Source organism: Myodes glareolus, chromosome 5, assembly GCF_982192425.1.
Source record: "Myodes glareolus chromosome 5, mMyoGla1.1, whole genome shotgun sequence".
NCBI classification, from domain to species: domain Eukaryota; kingdom Metazoa; phylum Chordata; class Mammalia; order Rodentia; family Cricetidae; genus Myodes; species Myodes glareolus.
Window position 1 is genome coordinate 48,149,165 of NC_142030.1, and position 26,920 is coordinate 48,176,084.

The 26,920-nt window shown below is 44.6% G+C and overlaps 1 protein-coding gene across 1 annotated transcript in view; it reads right to left on the reverse strand.

The window, feature by feature from the left end:
* The window catches only part of Nek10 (NIMA related kinase 10), a 171,524-nt gene that overhangs the window by 62,428 nt on the left and 82,176 nt on the right, over positions 1-26,920 (reverse strand). The window contains 2 exon segments of the mRNA XM_048421327.3: positions 3,232-3,302; positions 3,868-3,997. Coding sequence (XP_048277284.3) covers positions 3,232-3,302; positions 3,868-3,997 — 201 coding nt within the window.

The following is a 26,920-nucleotide window of genomic DNA, read 5'->3' on the forward strand; positions in this document are numbered from 1 at the left end:
CGCCTCCACAGCTCCGCCGCAGGCTGGCAGGTAAAAATAGCTGTGCTGCTACCAGGCAAAGCAACGAGAGAGAGTCCGTTGTTGCTCCAGACTTCGGGGTTGCTAAATTATTCTCCCGATTTAAAAGACTGCTAGGAAGGGAACATTTGATAACAAAGCGTGTGAACATATCATGTAAACAGGAGAGGGGAAGTACCTGCATGTTAGAAATGCAGAGACTGTGGGCTGTGCCCGAGAGAACGTGTCAAAGGAAAAGTGGAGCACTAGGAAACCCAGAGGTGAGGTAAACGTGACTGGGATAACACAGAGTAAAAGTGTGGTGCTGGGAAACCCAGAAATGAGGCAAACGTGACAGGAAATAACATGGAGTTTAAGAATGAAGAATGTTGCTATAGCCTGTAATGGCAGCAGCCAGGGGGCTGAGGCAGAAGGCTAAGGAGCCCCAGGCCAGCCTATAGAGCAGGACCCTAGCTCAGAAAAAATAAATAAATAAGTGACTAAATTACTATCAAGCACGTTGGTTATTTTCTTTGCCAAAGGTCTGTCTAGTTGCCGACCGACAGCTGCCTCTGAACATAATCATTTGCTGAGTCACTGATGGATCTTACAAACTCTGCTTTTATCTGACCTTGCACCAATATTTTGAAGAAGATGAGAGGCTAAGAAAATGGAAAATCTGAAATTGTTCTCTAGTTCTACTGGAACTTAGTTTTTCAACACTGAAAGTTCAAAGCAAATTTAATATACAATTGCATGTTAAATATAAATGGCATTTAACTCACAATAGATTATGGCCTCAAGTGTAGTAGAGACAAATCTTTCTTAATGTAAGTGCAAACAATTAGGAATATTGAATAATTTTAAATGAAAATAGTGTCTCTTACAGCATATGCCCTGCAATCTTAATTTATAGTTAGCGACAAAGTTAAATTACCAGGCCTAACTTATTGTCATTGCTTAGTATTTTAAGTTATAAACACTTGCGAAAACATTTCATCTGGTGGCTGTTGAAATGGATCCGTGGATAAAGCACTTGCCAACGAAAGAATTTGCATCCCAAGAATCCATATAAAAGCCACACAGGTGTGGTAGCCAGCTCTTAGGAGCCAACGTGAGCTTTCCTAGACAATAGACTGTCCGCCACGCTGCGTGTCACCCTTAGTGACAATCCCTGTCGCACCAGATGACGAAACAGATATAAAAATTGCTTGACCAGCTTCTTCAGTACATAGGGCTCTGCCCGAGCAGGATAGTCTAGAGAAGTCGTGCCCATAAGATTAGGTCAGTGTTTGGAAAACATGAAGGAAGTCAAGAAATAATTCTACAAAGAGAGGAGGCATTAACTGGTATAAAGCAATAGGCTTGTAAGTGTAGCCAGAGGGCCAGGGGAATGGGTACTGGAGTATGCCTACCAAAATTCACAGGAGATGGTGATATATGTGGGACAGACATGAAGCCAGAGTGTCAAAGTCTTAGAAGAAGGCTGAAACTTGTTCACCTAGGGGAACGCTAGGATTTTTAACATTTAAAATGAAAGGGATTTGGTTCGGATTGATGGAGCAGAGAACAAATGTTGGTCCCATGAAAGTACCAAGATGGCTTTGACATTGACATCAGTTGTCAGCCATAACTTTCCAGAGCCAGTGTTGACTGAGGGTCTGCCCTGTGCCAGGCACTGCTCTGCATGCTAAACACGTTGGAACCAAGGTTAGAAAGTGTCTGCTCTCCAGTTTCCTTAGTGAAGACGAGACAATAAACAAATAAGTATGTGTGCTTATTGTGATATTTTAGGGGCAAAAGCTACTTTTTAGGCTGTTGCTGTCACCAAATATTAATACCCAAAGCAACTTAAGGAATGAATGGAGGGATTATTTTGGCTCCTGCTTTAGGGCAGGGTATTGTCCACTGCTGCAGAAGCGCAAGGTGGACGAGAGTGGCTTCCAGTCCAGTTCCTAGCGAGTGTTTGTTTTCCTTCCTGAAACCTCGAAACCTGAGCACCTGGGCACTGCCCTTCCCACTAGCTCCACTTACAGGACCCGGCAGCTTCTTCAGCCCACAGCTCCAAACCCCTCCATATCTGTTCCACAAACCAGTTGCAAAGATCTCCAAAATGAAGTGCTCAGATTTCTCCCAGCACCAGTTCCATTCTCAGTCCTGACTCTGGGCATCAGTTCTTCACCTGGGTGCAACAATCAAACTGCCCGACAAAGGCAACTCGAGGAAATAGGGTTCGTTTTGGCTCATCACTCGGGAGAAGAAATAGTCCGTCATGATGGGAACGCATGAGGACCGGAGTGCGATGCCACCATCTGCACACGGTGTGCAAGGAGAGAATCTGTTGTACTCGATTCACTTTCTCTCCTTTTCTTCAGTCTGGGACTACATCTCAGACGGTGATGCTGCCCACATTTGGGCAGAGCCCCTCATCATTTCAACTCTTCCTCAGATTTACCCAACAGTAGGTCCCTTAGGTGATCCCAAATCCATTCAAATGGACAACAAAGGTTAACGGTCACAGAATTACCCGGGCTGTGATTCTGAAAGTGAGCTGGAGAGCGCCGAGGTAGCGGGGTGCTCAGAGTAGGTTTCTTGACCTGAGATGTCTCTGTGGCAGTGCATGGGAAGTGAGGGCAAGAGCCATGCATGTGTCTGAGAGGAGAGGGTTTCAGGAATAAGGATCAGTAGGGGAAAGGTCATGAAGGGAGTAGCTGGAACCTGGAGAGCAGCAGGCAGGATCCATTTTACTTTGAGGTGATCAAGGATAGTCCCTATAGTCAGAAGGACTAGACACAACTCTTGGGGAAAGCCTAAAGATCTCGTTTTTTGAGATCTTAGTATAAAAAACAGTATTACTAACTTTCAAAAGTACCGTTGACAGGCCCCTTTTAGCTTACACGCTACTCTTTTTTTTAATATTTGTGCATATTTTATTTTTCATAAAAATAAATTTCATACTATTTGTCTTACTTAGTTTCACATTATACATATTTTTCATATCAAAAAAAGTCTTATAGATAGGCCTTATCTATTAGTAGCTGTAGATCTCGCTCAGGTCCCCTTGGATGTCCCAATAGTTTCCAAAGAGTTACTATTACTAGTAACACTCAAACATCTCACTGGGTCTGGATTACCAGGGTCCTTTCCTAAGCATTTACTCATAGGTAGTGAATATATAAAGGCATAAGGATTTTCTGGTGGCAGCTATATGTTGCAAGTCGTGAGACTATTTACCTGCTAATGGTATCTGTCACTTTTTCAGAGTAGATGCCTTCTGGCACTGGCTCGTACACTGCCTCCACTATCTGCAAGACAAAGAGAAAACAGCAACAGCATCAAAGAGCCATGCTATCTGTGAGCAGTCATTCATGGCTACAATGTGTATTGTAATTGCTAATACACTAATATAGCTTGACACATCAATTTTAATCAGGAATGCAAACATCCCAACAAGTGAAAATCAATGCCAACAGTTCTAGATTACTGAATCTTATTCTCCAAGCTGACTAAACCTTAGACTCATGACAAAGCAATACATGGGATAATATAATACGGTGGCTTGTGGGCCTATGGTAGGGTCTGGGGATGTAGCACAACAGTAGAGCACTTGCTTAGCATGTGTTTGGCCCTGGGTTCCATCTCCACCACCACAAAGAAACAGTAATCGCAAATTTATTTCCATAATTTTTTATGACAAAGAGGAGTATATGTGTAGTGTGATAGCTATTTAGATGAGAGAGAAGAGACTGGCTGGTATAGGAAACCAAATAATGCTTGCTTCTGCCTGATAGCTGCATAAGTCACAGGGTTTTGTGAAGAACAGGGTGTGGCTGTTAGCTTTAGGGGGCCCTTTTGTTCCCCAGAACCTACTTTAGTAGCCAAGGAGAGCATATTGGTGCTGCAGAAGGGAGGACTCAGAGTTGCCATCTGATAAAGGATGCAGCCTGCAGCCCAGACGTCAGCCTTCTCTCCGTATGGCTCACTCTTCAAGACCTCTGGGCTGAAATACATAAAGAATGTTAATGCACACAGGAAGGGAAATAAAGTAGCACTGGAAGAAATCCAATTTTCACCAATTTTGGTGGTATGGCTATGAAAAAAACAAACAGACATTAAAATGACTCCCAATGACTTTGTTCTATACCCATACTTCTCTCAACCCTTCTCAGAGAAGCATCTCCTTGCAGTAGATAGCAATTAATACAACGACTCTCAACTAGTCAATCTGCAGAGAGTAAAAAACTGTGGGACACTTGGCCCAAAATGAGAAATCCATACTATATCCCTCCTCCCAAAACACAGGGATCTTCACAGAAGAGGGGACAGAAAGATTGTCGGAACCAGAGGCAGTGTATCTACTAAAATACCACAGAAAGAGTTGTTTCCAGACTCAACAGGGCAGAGAAGACAGATGCACTTATGAACTATGCCAATTGTGACGCACATACAAGACCTATGCAAAGGACAGCCCAACAAAATCCCAGCACAGAAGCGGGAAAGTGGATGCAAAAATCCCACCACTGTCTGGGGAGGTCCTGGCATTTGATAGATGCTGGGAGAGACAGAGTCAGTTTTCTCTAATGATACTATGTTGCATGGAGGGCTGTTTGTGGGTTCTGGCAGCCCAGCAAGGAAATAATCACACAGAAACTGTATTCATTAAATCACTGCTTGGCCCATTAGCTCTAACTTTTTATTGGCTAACTCTTACATCTTAATTTAACCCATCTCCATTAATCTGTGTATCACCACAAGGTTGTGGCCTACCAGCAGAGTTTCAGCATGTCTATCTCTGGCGGAGGATCCATGGCATCTTCCTCTCTGCCTTCCTCCTCCCAGCATTCAGTCTAGTTTTCCCCACCTACCTAAGTTCTGCCCTAACAACAGGTCAAGGAAGTTTCTTTATTCATTAACCAATAAAAGCAATGCATAGACAGAAGGGCCTCCCACACCAATATTACACCTGTTAGGTCTAGCCCACCCCACAGCAGGCCCAGGCTCTACTGTCAAGACCAGCTGGGCAATACAAACTGGAGTGTATGGGGGGGAAAAAATAACTAACCCAAAAACCTCACAGTTGGATGTGAAGGGATAGAAGGTGGGAGGAGGTAGTTATGGGAGGAGGCATGGGGGAGAGATAAATATGTTCAAAATACATTGTATGAAATTCTCAAAGAATTAATACAAATTGTTTTAAGAAATACTAGTACTTGAGGGCTGACAAGGGGGCTCAATCAGTAAAGGTGCCTGCCACCAAGAGTGATGGTATGAGCTCGCTTCCCAAGACCCACAGGGTGGAAGGAGAGACACTGACGAAAATAAGTTGTACTCTGACTTCCACACATCTGTCCACCCCCCACCTGACTTCCAAACATCTGCCCATCTGCCACACACAGGAAATATAGAAGTAAAATTTCCAAAATTAAAAAAGAAGTACCTGACATTCTTAATCACTGTTCCAAGTAAACATATTAAAGAATTTCTTTCAGACTTGGGACATAAGGCAGTAATAAAATGCAGGCTTAGCATGTGGGAGATCCTGTACACAATCACCAGTACCATAGAACACAAATAATTAAGTACACAGCGTCCTTGAACTGTGTTGGCCTCAGATGAATCCAGAAGTGCAATCAAGCAATTCATTTTCTGATGGCTAGTTTTATGTCAACTTGACACAAGCTAAAGTCATCAAGAGGAGAGAGCCTCAATTAAGAAAATGTCTCCAGTCAGACAGTGGTGGTGTACACTTTTAATCCCAGCACTCTGGAGGCAGAGGAAGGTGGATCTCTGTGAGTTCGAGGCGAGCCTGGCTTACAGAGCAAGTTCTAGGACAGGCTTCAAAGCTACACAGAGAAACCCTGTCTCAAAAAAGAAAAAAAGGAAGAGAGAGAGAGAGAGAGAGAGAGAGAGAGAGAGAGAGAGAGAGAGAGAGAGTCTGAAGACACACAGGCCTATGTGTCTAACAATAAATGCTTATTGCTTAAGGTCATGGAGATTTTGAGATGGGGAAAGATGAAGGATGATAATGGAGCCATGTATGGATGTGGCCTCTTCCCTTTCTAGGCTGCTGGTTATAAAGCAGGTACGAGAGGGACCACATTTAAAGATGCTGTGAGAAGTGATCGTGTCCTCCTGGGTACTTCTGAAAGTGCCATGAAACCCCAGCAGCCTGGAAGTGGAGTTCATCTGAGTGGGTCTGTAGAGTTGGTGTTTTCATTCCATTTAGTGTGATGGGATGTAGTTCTATTGATAACATCTCCCATCTTTTAGAATAGCTCAGCTAGGAACTCAAAGTACGAGGCGAGCAGGTGCCCATGTGTGAAGGTCACACTCAGCCTATTATCCTCATTGCTGTCCCTCCTCTTCCTCGATGGCACCGTGTGGCTCCCAGCTCACAGTCCTGCTCTCTGCAGGACTCTGCTCTGGCGCCTGAGCTTGGCCACAGGATTGGCTTTGGCAAAAATGAAGCAGGGCAAGCCTTGCAAAGTACCTGCTCTGTCTTCCAGCTCTTAAACACCCTGAAAACACCGCCATGCAGTCACCATTAAGACTGCAGGCTGGATGGTGAGCAGCTACCTCCACTGCCCGCCCGCAGCACCAGCCACGAAGCTACAATGCTTTGGTGAGTCTGGACAGCACTATGAGCCACAGCCTCAGCAGGTACCAACTGCTAGCATCAAGTACACGGGTGGGGTGAGTTAACCATTAAAGCCAATAGTTTAGACAGAATCTGTCAAAGTGAACTTTCATTGGCATTGGCTTTCTTTGGCCTATAAAGAGATGAGTAAGGCGAAGTAATGCTGTCTAATTAAGCTCATAAAAAGAAGAAAGGTAAGGTGTGATGACTCCGACCTGCAACCCGGATACTCAGGAAACTGAGATGAGAAGGTTATGATTTTAGATACAGTTTGGTTACATTGAGAGCTCGGGGTGAGCCTGGGCCACTTCGTGAGACTCTATTTCCATACAAAACAATAATAAGAAAAACCACAAAGAATGTGATGAGGAGTGAGCCACATGAACACGTAGCGAGGGAAGGACAGAGGCCTCTGGGAAAACCAGGCTGTTCCAGGAGACAGTGACCTTCGATTGCTAAGCCACTCAGTTTGCTGTATTTTGTTACGGCAGTCCTAGCAAACAAATATGAGTTCTGTCAAAACAACCCCCCCAAAAAAGATACTCAAGTATTTTTCATCTCCAACAAGAAACCAGCCTTTGGGAAATATGGCTGAAGTCATACTTAATCACACTTGCAGGTATGTCAGGTGGCAAATACATGTGTAGTTATTGTTTAGACAATAACTATAAAATAATTCATTGTCTTGCAAATTGAATAACTATAAATCAATTTTATTTATTGCAAAATTGAATAACCTTCGATTTCCTCACATGGGGATAAGCTTATCTACACTAGGGAAATAAAGGCATTGAAGCCAGCAGTGCTTTTGTAGAAGTTAAATATCACATACACATACACGCACATGCATACACACACATGCATTCACACATATGCACACACCCCTTCCATACACAATCACTCGCTCCTAATTTGAGATGGACTTTTCTTTTCTAAGATGAAGAAATGGGTGTGGAGCTGCAAAGACACAACTTTGTGAAACCATGTCTTACTTCGAGTCTGCACTCCCCGACCCCCAGGACAGAGTGAATAATGCAGCCTGAGATCCCCTAAGACTGCTTTTCCACTGTGCACCAGTCTTCTTGACTCTAGCCTTTAAGAGAACAGTGTAAGATCCCACCTCATTTCCCATTCATCCCCCACATAATCAGTTTTCCAGCCTAAACGAATGCAAATGTTAATCTAAAATTCCACTTCCATCCGTGCTGCTGACTCCAAGTGATGCACGTGTGTTACAGTAATGATGGGGTGAAATCAGGGGGCAGAGGGACGCACCCTGCAGATGTAGCTTGGGTTGGCAACCCTGAGTGCTTCTGGTCAGCTGGGGTCAGCTGGAGCCAGTGACAATCTCTGTAAAACTCTGCTAAAGATTTTTGTCAATTATCCTTTCCTCCTTCTCTATGTGCTGTTTCCTATACTGTCTAATAGAAAAGAAAACAAAGCCCTTTGTCAGGGACAGATGGAAGACACAGGGAGGGAAGTGGAGAATTCTAATTTGGGCTTACTCTTGGTCAAACTAATCCAAGAGGAAGTCTGTGCTGCTGCTCCCTAGAGACTTAACCAATGCACAGAGGATATCATATAATTCATTTAACAAAAATAAGAGATCTTTGGAAAAACCAAAAACATCTTCAATAAAGTGTGCAAAAATTGTATTCACTGTACTTTATACACAATAAAAATGTTCAGCTAAACCCAAGGGTAGTGTAGAGTTGGGCACATGTGGAAGAGTTGCATGTATCTATGTATCTCTATGAAATATTCTAGTAAACAAATAGGTATAACTCATATCCAGCTGCCTCTGAAGGAGGCAGGGATAACATTCTCAGAACCACAGATACACCACACACACACACACACACACACACACACATACTAACACATACACACACACCATATCACACACAAAACATACACACTACAAGCACACCCCATCCCACTCCATACACACCACACCACATATACACACCACACATACCCAATACTACCTCATACACACCATACACATACTATACCACATCCATACACACACACACTATGTCTGTCTTTAAAGTGTGATTTCACAGAGGACTGAAGGCAAAGGGAGAGAAAAATGAGAAGCAGCTTGATCTAATTGAGAAATAAAGACAAACTGTTTCAATTTTAATTTTTCATGAGTGTTCCCCGGCTGATAAACAAACAATTAAGCTGCTAATTGCAAGTAATTCTTATTTACTCGCTAAACAAGGAAAATAAATGTTGGACCTCGGCGAATTTCAGAGCATACTAGAACAGAACATTATACTAGTTTTTAAATAATTCACTTTCTTCTCAATGGAACTAAGTGGGCGAAATGAGATGACCCGTGCTGAAAACCTCGGGTGTAGGAGGTGGACTCTTCCATAGCTGTGACACTCAGCAGCTAAAGTTTCACTGTGCTCACCTATCGGGTTATACAAACACCACACACACACACACACACACACACACACACACACACACACCACACACACACACCTTGATGGATGGCACAGAGAAGAGAAAAGACGATGTGCAGATGCTTGACACATCCAAGGTTTCAGAAGCACTACGATGAAAACCAGGCAGAAATATACGTAAAAATGACACTTGAGTTACTTAAGCAGTTTTTCACAGACATGCAAAGTAACCATTCTGCCACAGCTGTACAACTGCCCTGGAACAGAACAGGTCAATCATTCATTCCTAAAGCCTGCTTAGCCGCAGCGGGGGAGCTTATGAAGTAGAAGTAGTCTGCCCTGCAATGGGTTATAATCGGGGGCGACAGCGGGAACTCTGTTTAGCTTCATGGAGGTGCAGGTGGCCATAGGCACAGGAACATCAAGCCAGCTAAGGCCCAGAAACGCAAGGCCCAGCAGCAATGCTCACACAGCATCAACGCCCTGCTTCTTGTTTCTGTCCTCAATAGAAAGAATCAGACTGGCTGGCTCTAGGGCTAAGGATGAAAACCTATCGGGTTATTCAAACTAAAAGAAAGCAAACAAAACTATCTCATAGTGAAAGGAGTATGTCACAGGGATATGGAGGCAGAATGTGGAGCAGTATGAGAAAGACAATAAATGCAGTAGCTTGCTAGTCGGGTTGGCTGCCAGACTACAGGAAATGACAGCTATTTCCTCTTCGGAGCTCTTCTGAAGGCTTGGAAGTCCGTGAGGATTGTGCTGACCAGTTCAAGTTCCCAATAAGGGCTCTATTCCTTCCTTGAAGACAGTCCTTCCTCACTGTGTCCTCTTATGGTGCTGAGGAATGGAAGCAATCTCTCTGGAGTCTGTTTGAATAAAGGTGCTAATCTCACCATGAGGCTCACCCTCTGTGGTAGTTTTGAATGTAACTGATTCCCATAATCTCCTAAGGAGAGGTACTATTAGGAGGTGTGGCTTTGTTAAAGTGGGTATGGCCTTGTTGGAGGAAGTGGGGCAGTTCCCACCTGGCAACTCTGCACATGCCTATGGGGACAGGGGCTGGAGGCTAGGGCAGACTGGAGTAGGTGCTCCATCTCTTCAGCCCGCTGGGTCAAGCTTTTCGGTTTGGGGAAGGAGTGTCCACACCCCTGTAGTCACCCTTCACTTATTCCCTGTAAGGAAGCCCAATAAACTGCTTTCTGAAAATAAACTTGGGCAGAAGCATGCCTCATTTTGTCACTGTCACCTAGGGAGAAGGGTTAGACATTGCCTTCATCTAATCCCTGGAAAAGAATATTGGCCACAGGCCTTGTATGGGATTCTGGGCCACTGGAAGTATGCCTTTGATGGGAACTGTGAGACCAAGGTCGCTTTCCTAGTCGTTGTCCTGTCCCGGACATGAGGTAAACGGCTTTTCACCCACATGTTCTGACCATCCCCTAAGAAACCAGAATAGCTGGGCAGTAGTGGTGCACACCTTTAATCCCAGAATTTGGAAGGCAGAGGCAGTAGGATCTCTGTGAGTTTGAGGCCAGCCAGGTCTACAGAGTGAGTTTCAGGACAACCAGGGCCACACAGGGAAACCTTGTTTGGGGGGAGCGGGGTGGGAGAAAGAACAGAATAGATAGATACCCTTTCCAAATTTTAGAGCTAAGTTTCTCTCCTTTGGTCACATTTCTGAATTTGGCCCGGACTTAGTCTAAGCTGCCACACAACTTTCTCTGGCTCACCCTGAATACAGGCTGACCTTGTCTGTTGTTGGGCCACAGCTCCCTTCTGCATCCTACATTCAGGAAGATTTCTCCAGCCGTGCCGGTCCTGTCTGTGGGGGAAAGAGAAGCCCGCTCCCTGACTTTGCATGCCTGTGGTCTCAGGGTGGAGCGATGGATGCCCTGTCTGGGCTGCAGCAGCCTCCTCTCCTCCTTGGAAGAAATATTTCAGATAAGGTCTCCCCTTACCTCGGCATGGATTTGGTTCTTCTTGAGCTTAGATAACTTACCTGAGGACTTGTTTTGGAGAAGGGTAGGGATGGAGCAGGAGCCAATGGGGTGGGAGAGGATGCAAAAGAGGAACTGAGCTTGCTTTCATGGCAATGATGCTACCTGGTACTTGACTCTCTGTACAGAGTCCCCAGAGGCAAAACTGGAGATGCGGAGGAGGGAAGCCAGCACTCCCTCTGGGCTTTGGAGTGAGTATCAGCAAGAGGAACACATGGCCTCAGTTTAGAAGAATAACGTAAGAAAGAGCTTCTTGTTCCCCCGATTAGTGGAATGCACAGCGGAAGTGGAAGTCATGTGGAGGAAGAGAAATAAGGGGCCACTTGTCCCCGAGCAGGGTCAGGACTCATATCCTAAAATCAGAGAGGTCCTTCTGCTCTAGGCTACCTTCTCCAGAAATATCAATGGGACCATCCCCAAATGCAAAGCTGATCTCTTTGCCACCTCCAGGGACAGAGCATACTTTCTCCCCTAGGTCACCTTTGTCAGGACATCTTACTATAGCAACAGGAAGCAAAACTAAGACAGGGATCACGAGATGGGCAAAGGGTGTTGAGGAAGGTGAGGGCAGAGACAGAACATAAGAGGCCACTCAAAGTCGAAGGACACATCTAACAGGGGCATGGCAGTGAAGAAGGAGAAAGGAAACCAATAAAAACAAATTATGACTGGATGCCATAATAAAACCTAATACTTAGTATGTATTTAATTAGTTAATTACTTTTTGATAAGTCTTAGGGCTAAGTTTTACTGCACATGCCACCACAGAGAAGGAAGTTCAAGCAGTCCCAGGCTCTGTCGCAAATCAGCAACTCTGAGGCATAGTGACAGCTGGACTCTGCCACTGAGTTCAATGAGTCAGCTCTATTACAGCCCGGAGCCTAGGACACCAATGTCTACAGTAATCTGTTTCGTGAATCTATAGGGATGGCCCTAAGGTACTCACAGGCTGTCTCTCTCTGAGGATGCTGAGCAATTGCTGCAGCCAGGAAAGAGTTCCCAGCAGGCACCTGCACTGGGTTGGCCTTCCTCTTGCCTGAAAGTCTTCCCATTCTTTTTTCACCTCCACTGTCGTTTCTCATCTTGTCACCTGTATGCCCCAATAGCTTGTTCCGAAACTGGAGCACTGGAGGATGCTCACCCTGCCTCCCACAGGACTTCTCGGATGCCATGTCTCCTCTCCACCTGATACTTTATATGAATTTCTAACTCCTGGTGTGTCCCCCTCTCACACTAATGGCTCACACTTATACTTAACCGTCCCGGCATCAGTTCGTCCGTCAGAAGACAAGATGATAGGTGATGGATTAACAATTTCTAAGGACTAGACTACTGATGATGACTAATCAGAGAGGGCTGTGGCAGGTCGTTAATTGAAGAGTCTGTGGAATTAATGAAATTAGTGCTCTGAGAGAAGTGGAGGACGGTCAATGAGAAAGCATCTCATTGACAAAGTACAGATGTGGCTCTGTGGGAATGACGCCTGAGGACATCGTAAAGAAAAATGTTTCCCTAGTAAATGCTGGCAGTACTGACGCAGGACCCCGAGGCGCTTGGGTCGTGATCAGGGCCAAGTGTTTGGAGACTCAGTTCATGATCAAAGTAATTCACCTGGTAATGTTTGCATCAGGAAAAGATGGAGAAGGGATTTTCACATCCCACCGACTGTATTAATCCTCAGTCTGTTAAGAAGCACATTTGCTTCCAAGGTATTGATTCACACTCCCATCTCACCTGACTGCCTTGAAGAAAGAAAGTGTGGGATGGTGGGGTACGGAGAGAGGGCTCAGCAGTAGAGAGTGCTTGCTGCTTTTGCAGATGACCCAAGTTTGGTTCCCAGCACCCAAGTTGGGTGGCTCACAGTTGCCTGTAAATCCAGTTCTAAAATGTCTAACGCTCTCTTCTTGCCTCTGTGGGCACCTGCACTCATATAAACATATGCTTATACACGCACACATAATTAAAAATAAAATAAATCTTATTGTAAAAAAAAGGAAACTAATGCTTCACTGTGATCCAAACAGGAAACAAAAACAATTGAAAATAGCACTAGGATTGAGGAATTTGTACTGTGCAGCCATAGAGCCCAAGGTCTCTCTACTCTCTGAGTACAGAATATAACCAAGGTGGCATAATAAATGGTATCTGTTGGCATATATGCTTAATTTGAACTGTGAAGTAGCTGATGCAGAACTCAAGGTAACTCAGTTGGAGATTTAGCAGCGCAGAGCAAATACAATGTGTATATCTGTGTATATATGTGCACACTCAGGTCTACATAAATATTTATGTGTGCTTCTGTAGCTGCTTGTGTTTGCACAAGATGGATAACACACTACTGAGAACTGGATCAAAGATAATCACCACAGTGGGATATGAGTCAATAAGAATTAATGAGGAGAAAGGAATTTGGAACAGTGAGAAGGAACAAAGGTCTAGGTGTATTTTCGGGGGCGGGGGGAAGCATTACACTTCAGTATCTGGTGAATACACAGGAACATCATGCAAACATCTTCATCCCTTCTTCTCAGACCCACTTATTACAAGTACCACCAGAGGAGAAGGCAAAAGGCATCCACACTGCTGTGTGTCAACATCACAGCCTTATCCTGGAGGCATCACTGTCTAAAGTCTGCCATCACACTGCTCTCGCTCACAGGCACAAGCTACCATCAAACAGATCATCAAGATGTGCTCGGAGACCCTCCTGGATGTTTCTGAAACACAACTCCTGATCAGGTGAAAGACAAATGATGTCATACATCTTTCCCTGCTGCTGTGTAAGGAAACTGCTCAGGGGTAGCTACAGTCCATCACGGCAGCTAAGGCACAGGAGTACGGTCTGGGAGTTGGTCACTTTGAATCTACAGTCAAGAAGCACAAAGCAAAGCAAGCAGGCATGGGTTCAGTTTCTTTCCTCTATTTCATACAGTCCAGGGTCCCAGTCATGGACTTCCATGGTCCTGTGTAAAAGGTGCTAGTGATGATAATGTCATCAAGCTGTCCTTTGCAAGAGACTAGTTTGGGATCAGTATGTGACCTCTCCCAGCTGTGCCATCCAGGTCAAGCTCCCTCCTGACATCTGCCTTTCTTTAATGATTTTTTCCACTTCTGGGTGTCTCCCAGAAAGATGTTCATCCTTGGTGTGGGAGGTCCTTCTGTCTATGTGCTGCTTTTATTGGTTAATGAATAAAGAAAACTGGCTTGGTCTATAGCAAGGGAGGAGGAAGGCGGAGTTAGGAGAAGCCATGGATCCGCTGCCTGAGACAGACGCTGGGAACTTTAGCTGGTAAGCCACAGCCACGTGGCAATATATAAAATAGTAGAGATGGGTTAGTTTAGGATATGAGTATAGCCAGAAATACACTTAAGTTATTGGTGAAACAGTATTGCAAATATTATGGTTTTCTGAGAGGTTATTTCATGGCTGGGTGGCCGGGACAAACAAGCAACCCTTCCCCCAACACATCCTCAGAACTACCACCCTCTAACTCAGGTCACACCCATGGACAAAACATGTTCTCACCCTGCAAGTTTGCAGGGAGGTTCTGCAGCAAACACTACCAGCAAAGACAGGCCTCACCACCTCCAGACAGTCATTGTTTCATTCCGCCAGCAAATATATTTACTGAGCAAGTGCTGTGTAACTCATGCTGCTACAGGACTTGTCTACACAGGGGCGCGCAAGGACCACACAGCCCTGGCCTCAAAGGATGCATGTTCTTGCTAAGGAGACTAACAGAAATGTTAACAAAAGTAGATGAAGTACTGCAAAGGAAATAGACTACTTATAACAGACAAAGTTTATCTCATGAACTGATACAGCCTCATATCTTGTTCTTTGGCCTCATAAAAGTTATTTAAGAAGAGATGTGAATAAATATAAAAAAAATCTAAAAATGTAAAGAGTTTTTTAAAGACTGCATAGCCCAGTTACCCTTGAACTCGAAGGATGTTCCTGCCTCAGTCTCCCGGGTGCTGGGATTTCAGGGGTGTGGCACTATGGCCAGTTGGTACACTGCTAATGAATAAATTTTATTATTTTTAAACAAATAAGAAAATTCTTATTCTACAAGATAGGTAATCAATGCCTTAAACTGAATGATTACTGTGTTTGCTCAGTAAATGCTAGATGAATAGATCTAAACTCCACAGTCTGATATCACTGAAGAAGGCAAGAAATGCATGCCACTTTCATCCATGGAAAATGGAGAAGACACTGGCTGGGAGCCTGAGCAACTTCTCACACTGAGGTCTCTGACCTCCCACCACCTGCTGGGAACCTGTTCACTAAGTCTATAAGCTGACATGTGGGAAGTTATCAAGAAAAACACAGATGCCATGTGGTCTGAGGAGAATGAAGAAAATTCCATCCCTAAACATCTTTCCTGAGGTAAACATCTGAATTCTCACAGGCAAAGATCTTTCCTTTTATGTCACAAACAAAGTATTTCTGGAAGGTTGGCAATGGAGGAAGGGATTTAAGCTTGTGAAATCCAGGGCCAGCATATGTATGTTTGCTCAGGACTATCAGATAGGATAAACTGAGTGTCAATAGTCCAACAAGGCATGACGTCCAAGGTCACATGGTAAGGCATCATTATAGCAACTTTCCTAAGATTAGACTGGGGTTAAAGCAGAAAGGGGGAGACAAGGTGGAAGAGTCTTTTCTTACTCTGTTCCTTGGAATCTAAAACTTCCAACTCTGACAACAGAAGGCCACTTTCTTCTGAGGAGGGGCCCTTGGGAGGACAGAGTACGCAGGAAGAGGATTGATTGTAAGTTCAAGGCCAGTCTGGGAGAGGGAGAGAGAGAGAGAGAGAGAGAGAGAGAGAGAGAGAGAGAGAGAGAGAGAGACTATCACACCAACAACAACTACAACAACAAATGAAGCTGCTCTGCTTTGCTGGCATTCTGGTTTGCCCCAGACACCATTTATACCAATCTGACTAGAAACTGTGGTTTAAAACATAAGCATCTGTGGTTCTCAACCTACAAGTCATGACCCATTTAGGATCACATATCAGATATCCTGCTTAGCAGGTATTTACATTATGATTCATCATGGTAGCAAAATTACGGTTGTGGGGAAACAACAAAAATTATTTTATGGTTGGGGGGTCACCACAACATGAGAAATTGTAATTGTAAAGGGTCGTAGCATTAGGAAGATTGAGGACCACTGGTCTAAGGACACCTGCCTACATGATGGATTTCCGTAAGCCCCACTCCCTACAGCACTGTGACCATTACTCAGCATCTGTGAAAATAATCCCTGGTCTATCTTTCAGTAGGCACTGGAGAGTTTCAGAACAGGAGGAAGCAAAGTACTTTCCTTAGCCCCAGATTTAATGTGCTTCCTTCAGAGATGGTGGCTCTCTACATGGATAGAGTGGATAAAAGGAACACTACAGTGAAAGTCAAGGTTCTGTGTGGCTGGAGGGGACACTACAGTGATGGCTGAGGCTCTGTGTGGCTGGACAGAACACTACAGCTGATGGTCCAGGCTCTGTGTGACGGGAAGGAACACTCAGTGGCAGTCTAGGCTTTGTGTGGCTGGAGGAAACACTACAGTGATGGCCGAGGTTCTGTGTTACTAGAGGGAATGATACAATGATACTCAGGTCCAAGGCAATTTCATGCTCAGTTTCCTTTCAGTATTTTGGGGGCTGCAAAACACACTCCATTTTTTTTCAATATATATTGAAAATAATTTAAATATAACAAATTTCAATGTATTCAAGTGGTTTTTACTTCCTTTTTCCCTGGATATTTAAAAGGGTGGGAAGAGGGAGAGATAAAAGATGGACTGAGGACTGCAAGCTATGCATTGTGCAGGGAACTTGAGAGATAATTGCCTCACGGTTAAGAAAAGAAGCAGAAAAGGAGTGCTCCTGCCCAGGAGAGATGTCCGTAATCAATGAGAGACAGGGGCTCCCGAGAGGGTCATTACAAATTCAACACACACGGAGCATTAAAGTGACGGAGGATGGCAATGAAAACGATAATCAACCACACCAACATAATACAGCATCAGGACAAGGGGATAAAGTCCCTGGTGTGGCAGCCATTTGCTGCTGGTGCGAGGGACAATTACAGATTTAGGAAACTTACATAAAACCCCGCGGAAACAAAGCAGAAAGCATTATGCAGACTAAATTCAATATTTTTTAGTATACGATACATTTTTAATAGCATACACTAATAAAAATGCAATGTTTCACTTAAATAAATGAGGCTCTAGCAGATTTGAACAGTTTGTCAATATGTACACCTGAATACATACATATTGAGCACGCTGGTCTGAAAACAAACCATGTACCTTTGGAAGGATTTGTAATCTTCTTGCATACCAGGGACGACAGACTAGCACTTAGTGTTCTGCAAAAAGCCCAGATTGACTGGTCTGTGTGCCCTTAGGAGCCCCTTTTAACATTCCTTCTAGGTTTGATCTGGAGGCTGGCTTTGGGCAATGAGGCAAGCTGAGAGACACAGAGGCCTGGGAAGTGCTCTCTTTTCAGACTTCTTGGTACATTCACTCCCAGATCCCAGTTCCAGAACGTTCAAACACATTTCCAGCGTAACCATGAACAGGTCATATGGAAGTCAACAGAGAAGCCGGCCCCCAGCCACAGGGGTGCCCCCAGACAGCAGGCAGTGTCTACCTCCTTCTCAGCAGGGCAACCACACAGCAAGGCAAGCTGTTCTCATCAGACTCATTCCAGAGCACAGACCTCGAACAAATAAATGACCAATTCTCTCTTAAAACCAACATATGTTTTGGTAAATGCTGTACAATGAAGTTTTAAAAAGATGTGAATTAAAGAAAATACCCCTACATTATCAATGAAGCAAAGAAAAAATTAAGAGACAACAAAAATGAAACATGACAGTAAAATTTGGGATTGTGAAAAGAATATGATGTACACATTAAAACTGTTCAATATCATTTTTAAAGTTTCTTTATAAGGCCTAAAGAAGTGGGAAAGCATCTTGTGTTTAAAAATCTGATGAGTTGCTATTGCATAAACAGCCATATTGGTTTTCTCTAGGTCCTGTGACAATCAGATCTTTAGAGGCGTACGGCACATTTATAGTTGAATGGCTCTATCATAGTTCTTGTTGGATTAAAATGGCGGTTTGGGATGATTGCATTCCCTTCTGAAGGCTCTAGGAAGCTTCATTTCCCTGCTCAATAAGGTTTCCAGAGAGTGGCCAAGCTCCTCAGCTGAGACTCCAATGGGAGTCTATGCTAGCTAGCAACTGCAATTGAGCCTTCACAGCACTCACCCTCACAATGGTCTGCCTCTTTTCTCATGATGAGAGGCACCTACCACTCCACTGTGCATCCTCCTTTCCACCTTCTACCTTAATTCCTGTTCATTGTTGAACAACATATTCACAGGTATGGACCTTTGGGAGCTAGGTCACATCTCTGAGATTTAAGACAGCTGAATTTTGTGGAAATTGACAAGCTAATCCTAAAACTCATATGAAAATAATAGAATGCAGAAAGGGTAAAAATATTAAAAAATAAAAGCAAAGTTGGAGAGCTTATTGATGCAGGATGTCCTTCTGTATATGTGTTGCTTTTATTGGATAATGAACAAAGCTGTTTTGGCCAATGTCTTAGCAGAGTAAAGCCAGGCAGGAGATCTGAACAGTGATAGAGAGAGAGTAGGCAGGGTCAAAGAGATGCCATGTAGCTGCTGAAGGAGAAGGATGCCAGAACCTTACCAATAGGCCACAGCCTCATGGTAATACAGAGATAATTTAAGATGCAAGAGCTAGCTAGGAATATGACTAAGCTATTGGCCAAACAGTGTTGTAATTAATATAGTCTCTGTGTGATTATTTGGGTTAGAACTAGCAGTCTCCATTTACACTTATGCACACAGATATTAAAACACACTACAAAGCTACAGTTATTAACCAGTATAGGAAGTCCTTCTATATATGTATTGCTTTTATTTAGTAATAAAGAATCTGCTTTCAGCCAATGGTTTAATAGAATATAGCCAGGCTGGAAGAGATATACAGGAGAGTAGGTGGAGTCAGGAGAAAGCCATGTCGACACCACCGGAGATAGACATGCCACATGGCAATCACAGATTAATAGAAATGGGTAAATTTAATATGTAAGAGTTTGCTAGGAATACGCTAGAGTCATTGGCCAAGCAGTGTTGTAATTAATACAGTTTCTGTGTGAACATTTCGGATCAGAGCAGCCGGGAATAAACAAACGGACTCTGATAACAATTAACACTGTAGGACACACATAAGAGCCCCCATATGGGCAGATGAGATAAAACTAAGAGTCAAACCTCAAATATCAGTAATAAAAAACAACGGAAAATTTGCATGGTGAAGACAGTTATCCAACTTCACTAGCCACAGGTGAAAATCCATCAAAGGACAGTGAGATCGTCTGTCACACCCACTCCTGTCGCTACACATGTAAACAGTATGACGAAAGTGAAAGAATCCATAACATGGGAGAACACGTGTAAATAGTATGAAGAAAGTAAGAGAATCCACAGCATGGGAGATCACATATAAACAGTATGAAGAAAGTAAGAAAATCCACAGCATGGGAGATCACATATAAACAGTATGAAGAAAGTAAGAGAATCCATAACATGGGAGAAAATGTATAAACAGTATGAAGAAAGTAAGAAAATCCGCAACATGGGAGAGCACATTACCATCATGGAAGACAATGTGGCAGCTCCTCAAAAGAATCAAACCAGTTCCCAGATGGAGGAGCTCAGGGTCAGATCGAGTTCCCTCCGATGTCAGGGATTCCTGACAGCTATAAGCTTTTACCTGGCAGAGTTTGCAAGTGGCTAGGAAGCTACCATTCCTATACCAGACACGGGAAGGAAGTTCTTCTGTCCCCTCAGCCTATCAGTCATGATTATAGACTAGTCTGCATTGCTGGCAATCACAGTTCAGAGTTGCCCCTTCCCCCCAGGCCCACCGGCCATGCATGTAGATTTGCCTGCACTGTGTGGCGGTCTCGGTCTCGGTCCAGAGCAGTTAGTCCCCCGCCAGCCCAACAGTCATGCAAGTCTGCTCGTTTGCATTGCTGGCACAGCCTCTGCCACTCTGCATAGTTCAGCCCTTTCCCTACAGGAGCTTCTGAGGTTGGCCTTCTGGACGCTGGCACTTCTGTAAGCTAAAACTGAGCTACTGCATGCTGAGCAAGGTATAGGAATAAACAGGGAGGGAGGATCAACTTCCAGAGAGTGTCTCTCTCTGGGAGGGAAGAGAAATGTAGAAGGCCGGGATGATCCAATAACGTTCTTTCCTTTGGGAAAGTTTCAGTGAGTATTGATTATACAAAATCCTGGGTCCCGCTGCAAACCTTTATACATGCATATGATGTACATTGGCTATATTGACTCTCCTTGGTTACCCTGACCTGCCAAACCCCATTTCTCCTCTTTCCTGGCCATGCCCTTTCCTGACGTTCATGTTGTCTTTTCTTTTTCTTCAAAACAATTAAATAAATAGAATAAAATAAAATAGAATAGAATGTATTTGAAACCTAGTATATATAAATGTACATTTGTTATACTTACAAAATGTTTCACAATATAAAAGTGGTGTGGGAGAATTGTCTGTATTCTGTCAATCATATTTTAAATAAATGCTGATTGGCTAGGCAGGAAGTATAGGCAGGTCAACCAGACAGGAAGTAGAGGCAGAGTGAGGAGAACAGGAGAATTCTGGGAAGGAAGAAGCCCATTCCCCCCATTCCTGCCCAGATCACCGAAGAAGCAGGATGTGACCTGCCCCGCTGAAAGAGGTACCCAGCCCTGTGGCTAACATGGATAAGAACAATGGGTTAATATAAGCTACAAGAGCTAATAAGTAGCCTGAGCCAACGGGCCAATCAGTTTTATAACTTATGCAGACTCTCTGTGTGATTTTTCTTTGGGACTAAACGGCTGGGGGACTGGGTGGGACAGAAACCCCAATGAGTCCGGCCCTCGTGTTACATAAAAGAATGAAAAAGCATTGAATGGCTAATGGCAAGTGGTAAAAATATATGTAATCTGCATTTTTCTCAATATGCTTTTGCATTTTTCAAATTCTTTCAATCAACGCTAACTTCTTTTATAATGAGAATAAACAATCCAATACATGTTGTTTTTCAAAAGCTACCATTGCCAGAAACTTTAGGGCAAGAATTACAAAATGTACTTTTATTAACATGTAATTAATATATGTTCTAAGATGAGCCTGTATAAAATCTCCTTTTTGTATCAAAAGCTAAACAGGTATTTTGAACAGTTTGATGCTGAGAAATATCTTTCCCTCAAATACAAAGCAACATTTAAAAGCTACCACTTGCACCTTTCCAAGTTGTAACAGCTAGTCAGGAACTAAAATGTAGATAATTACAGCATCCGCAGTCATTCGAGTCAAGTAAGAGCCTTCTAAAAACATGACCTCAAACAACCCAGGGCTGTCTGAGTGCTCTCGCCAAAGCTATTACTGCAAATTACCCCGTGCAGAGCTATATTTAATAGATAAAAGGGGTTTTTTAAGGGTCAGAATGTCTAACTCAACAGTGTCCAGAGATTTTTTTTTAGAAGTCTCTTTTAGCAGTACAATACAAAAGCACAATTTTTGAGAGAATTGGTAATGCAGATGGGTAGCACCTTGGTGATCACTTTGAGCCCTCTCCTTTCCTCTTGGCTCCCCTGTATTAAAACAAGTATCCTCAGACTCCGGGTTCCAACTTCCCTGAGTGCCTCTTCTCTTACAGTCAGTTGTCTTCCGACTGCAACCCTAGCTCCTCCTGCATCTCCTCACTACCTCCCATCTCCATCTCAGCCCTCAGTCCCAATGCCTCATCTCAGCCCTTCAACTCCTTGGAGACTTCAATGGGTAATCAATCAATCCATCCCTGCTCACCTATAGACCCATGGGTGTTTCTTGGTCTTTGACACGGGACCCATAACATTACCCTGGAAAGGACAGCTCTTAGTGCTTGGTGTCTATACCGCTAGCTGTCATTGACAGCAGCAAAGATCTCTGCCTTGATAGGAACTATCTCATCTGATGCTGCTCTCTCCTAGCTTTCCTTCTTCCTGCCTCCCATCTCTTCTCTGTCTGTCTGTCTGTATGTATGTATGTCTGTCTGTCTGTCTATCTCCTACCATCCAGTCTTCTGAATGAATTATTTCATACAAAGTTGCACAGAATGACTGTGGATGCTCCTGATAACCCACAAACAATGTGCTAAAAGCTTGGTCTGCAGTGATGCAGTGTTGGGAGATGAGGCCCTTGGAGATAATTGGTTCATGAGGACTTGACCTCATCAGTGGATACACTCATTCATTATTAATAGTTCAATACATTATTAGGAGGTAGTGGACACGTGACGGGGACTACTTTAAAGGCAGATCATGATGGATGTCCTTGAAATCTGAATTTTGTCCCCGGATGCTTCCTGGCCACCATGATGTGAGCAGCTTCGGACTGGCTTGCCACCATGATGTTTCACCTCATTACTGGCCCAGAAACAATGAAGTCAAATGGCCACAGATCAAAACTTCTGTAACCAGAAGTCAAAGATGCACTTTCTTTAAGTTGATTTTCCCAGGACTTGCATTGCAGCAACAGCGGCCACATCATGTTCCTTTTTGAGACATGCTGCATCATTATTTTTAAAACAATTCAAAGTCAACATATTGTAAATGAAATGCCTTATTTCTCTTCCCCAGCAAATTACATCTTTCCAAGCCTCCTAAGGGCCATGGGTTAACCTGTGTCTTATGAGAGGACAAAGTGGAGTCCCAAAACCCAGCCCTACGAATATGACTTTGCTTTCAAGATATGATTACATTAAGATGAAGTCACAGTTGATGAGGTGCATCTACTCCTATATACACTTTGTCATATCAGACGTTACAGAGAGACCAGGAGACTCAGGCAATGCTGGGTAATGATGGGTAGAGGCTACAGCAAGGGCCATACAAGGGCGTTCTTTCCCCTACCTGCCCTGCCCTTTGGCAGCTCGTTCCATGGAGACTCCCATTTCCTCACACACTCATCTGTCTAGCTCATCAGAATTGATTCCTCATTCAGTGCTGGGTAGACCACATGGCATCTACACTAGGGCCTCTGTCAAGCGCTGTCCAGAGGGTCCCTGCCTTCTTGGAACTCCCTACAGGGCCAGTTAGCATCACCAGGAAGTTAAGCAAGGCCACTGTGTAAACTCTGACCACTAAAAGATTATTCTTATCTTGGCTACCAAAACTACTATCTACAACCCTGAAAAGCACAAGATTTAGAAACAGTTCGTGCTCAGAACATGTCATCAATGGTTGCTAATCAAAAAGGGGTGTGGGGGGACCCATAGCCACATCTGCTTCCCTTCCCTGCTCTGGTGAGGATGATGGAATTGGAGAACGCACATCCACAATGTCCCCTCTCTTGATTCCTATGTGTTGCATTAAAAATCCTTCCTGCCCCCCCCCAAAGCTCTATAGCTCTAATGTTCGCCTATACAGAAATGATGTTTGTTCAAGGCTGGTAGGGGTTCACAAGGTCTCTGGGGGAACTGCAGAGTCATGCCTGGAGGCTGTGCAATGAAGCAGAAAGCAGAAGTCAAGATTATGCTGCCCTAGGACCAGCACATGCACCCATGGATGGACAGTGAATACAAGACCCCATCTGCCACCTTCCACGGCTATCCTTCCCCTACTCCACTACGGACTCTGTCCAGCTCTGCTATCTCCCATCTTCTATGTGCAAGCTCGACCCTGCTGAGATTAAGGGGCAAAGAGCCCTCTTTTGATGATTTCAGGGGGTACTCATAAGGTATTAACTCTTCCCTCAAATTGTATTCCATCTCAACAGCTGGAAAACATGGCATAGTGCTCTATCTTTGAAAATACAATTCTGAAAAGACTAGAAAAGAGGGAAGAAGAAGAATCTTCCTCAGGGATTTCTTGCAAAATGCGCCATGTAGGTCTCCACACTGCTCAGGGTCTGGCTGAGGAGCCGCTGTTAGCAAGTGACTCACACAGCTGCTACTAAAGGGGATGCTTGGGCCACCTCGGGCAGAGAAGACTACACAGTTTTAGCACAGCATCTCACCCTTGTGTCTTTTCTCAGCCAAACTCTGAAGAGTGATCAGAACTCTTCAGTGAACAGAAGGAGATTGTATGCGGTCCATTGTTATGCGGTCCATCTGCCATTAGCCAGAAATCGCAAGAATAGTGCTGTCCTGCCAGCTGTACCTGAATCTTTTTTTAACATGCTATGGTATCACACAAATCCAAGCTTGAATCCCTGCACCCTGTTAGCTATTTCTCTGCTTTTCTTTTTAAAGCAAAACTACTAACCCAAACTCCATCTCCTACACAGCTCACTGTTTTCTCGGGGTGACCCAGAGTGACGAACCCTCCTGTGCTGGAATCTGTCTTTCCTCCAAGTGTCTAAGTGCTCAACACACCTATAACCTCCTGTGGGGACCCACCCCGGCTCTGCACACCTGTAACCTCCTGTGGGGACCCCAGCTCTGCACACCTGTAACCTCCTGCTGTGGGGACTCTGCACACCTGTAACCTCCTGTGGGACCCACTCCAGCTCTGCACACCTGTAACCTCCTATGGGGATCCACCCCAGCTCTGCACACCTATAACCTCCTGTGGGGACCCACCCCAGCTCTGCACACCTGTAACCTCCTGTGGGGACCCCAGCTCTGCACATCTGTAACCTCCTGCTGTGGGGACTCTGCACACCTGTAACCTCCTGTGGGACCCACCCCAGCTCTGCACACCTGTAACCTCCTATGGGGATCCACCCCAGCTCTGCACACCTGTAACCTCCTGTGGGGACCCACCCCAACTCTGCACACCTGTAACCTTTTGTGGGACCCACCCAGCTCTGCACACCTGTAACCTCCTGTTGTGGGGACCCACCCCAGCTCTGCACACCTGTAACCTCCTGTGGGGACCCCAGCTCTGCACATCTGTAACCTCCTGCTGTGGGGACTCTGCACACCTGTAACCTCCTGTGGGACTCACTCCAGCTCTGCACACCTGTAACCTCCTATGGGGATCCACCCCAGCTCTGCACACCTGTAACCTCCTGTGGGGACCCACCCCAACTCTGCACACCTGTAACCTTTTGTGGGACCCACCCAGCTCTGCACATCTGTAACCTCCTGTTGTGGGGACCCACCTCAGCTCTGCACACCTGTAACCTCCTGTGGGGACCCACCCCAGCTCTGCACACCTGTAACCTCCTGTTGTGGGGACCACCCCAGCTCTGCACACCTGTAACCTCCTATGGGGACCCACCCCAGCTCTGTACACCTGTAACCTCCTGTGGGACCCACCCCAGCTAACCTCCTGCTGTGGGGACCACCCCAGCTCCATTTTCTCAAGTCTCAAACTGAGACACGAACTGAAGCAGCAGCCATGGAGTACTTCCTGCTTACTAGTGGTACTTTCAATTAGTTCTATGTTTTTATGGATCATAACATATATTCTAGTGGCAATCTATCTGTCTTTTCCCCTTACTATTATTTTCATTGGTTAAGAACACTTTAGATGTCATAGCTTCCAGGCTAGGTGACATCCACAGACCCCAAGCAGTTAGAAACGTGTGTAAGGCACCACTCAGCAACTTCCCCCTTTACCTGACAGGAATGCGGGTTAACAACTGATGTGGGAGGCCCCAGCCCACTATGAAGAGCAAGCCAGTGTGCAGCGTTCCTCCAGGACCTCTGCTTCAGTTCCTGTCTGGAGTTCCAGTCTTGGCTTCCCTCAGAAATGAACTGTAACTGAGATGTGTAAACCTAATAAACTCTTTGCTCTGAAGCCACTTTTGGTTAAGGAAATGAACATGCCAGGTTTTTCTAGTCCACTGCTTTACGTCCCTGAGGACCTGACTGGGAGCCCAGTTGAATGCGAAGCACAGTCTGGGCACATTAGCAAGCATGCCACATGTGTACCATACCAGACTCCAGGTGTCAAGGACAGCCAGTCTATTGAGTCACAAACATAAATTAAATTCAATCCCGTCTTGGAGTTTCTCACTGTATATCCAATTGCCACTTGCTTGTCTCTAAGGATGATTTTAATGGGGACAAAACAGCTGGCATTATCAGGTGATGTCATAGACTTTTCATTTGTATTCAAACCAAATGTCACCAGCTCTCTGAAAAGAAATCAAGTACATAACTAGATAAAATAATTATGGTGAGTTGTAAAAGAAATTGAAGTCTCTCAACTACAACATGTGATTATACAAAGGCCCTCTCTGAATGTGAAGAGTGTCTTCTTGATCCTGAGTGAGATTGACAAAGAGCAGTGGAGAGAGTACAAATCTTTCCAGAGGGACATCCCACCCCCTACAGCTTTGTCACTGTCACCATGGGTGCTCAGGAATGGCCTGGAATGATCTGCAGACCGGTGCAGTCAGCACTGGGGCAGGGAGGACGCTACCCGCGTACTGTGGAGTACCACTGGGGTAGTTTCACTCTTCCTAATTCTGTGGGCTTCTCTGGTGAAGCTCACCTGTCAAGATAGATGAGTATGTCTGCAGAATAAGGGGAAAGTTTCAGTTTTGTTTTGTTTTTCTGAGAAGAGAGGGATCATAGTTTGGCATATTCAAAGCCTTTGAGGTCTTGGGGGCTAATCCTGCGAGTGTATCCCTGTTCTGTCTATATGTGTCTCTAGTTAACCAAATGCCAGGGATGTCCTGCTGGCACCTTCCTCTTGGTTCTCCTGAACACATAGGACAGAATTACAGCCATCTGCAGTCTACACAGACAGGGCTAACACTTTTGTCCCCTGTATCTGCTGCTTGAGAGGCCTGGCATGCTCAGGCCCTCAGGACTG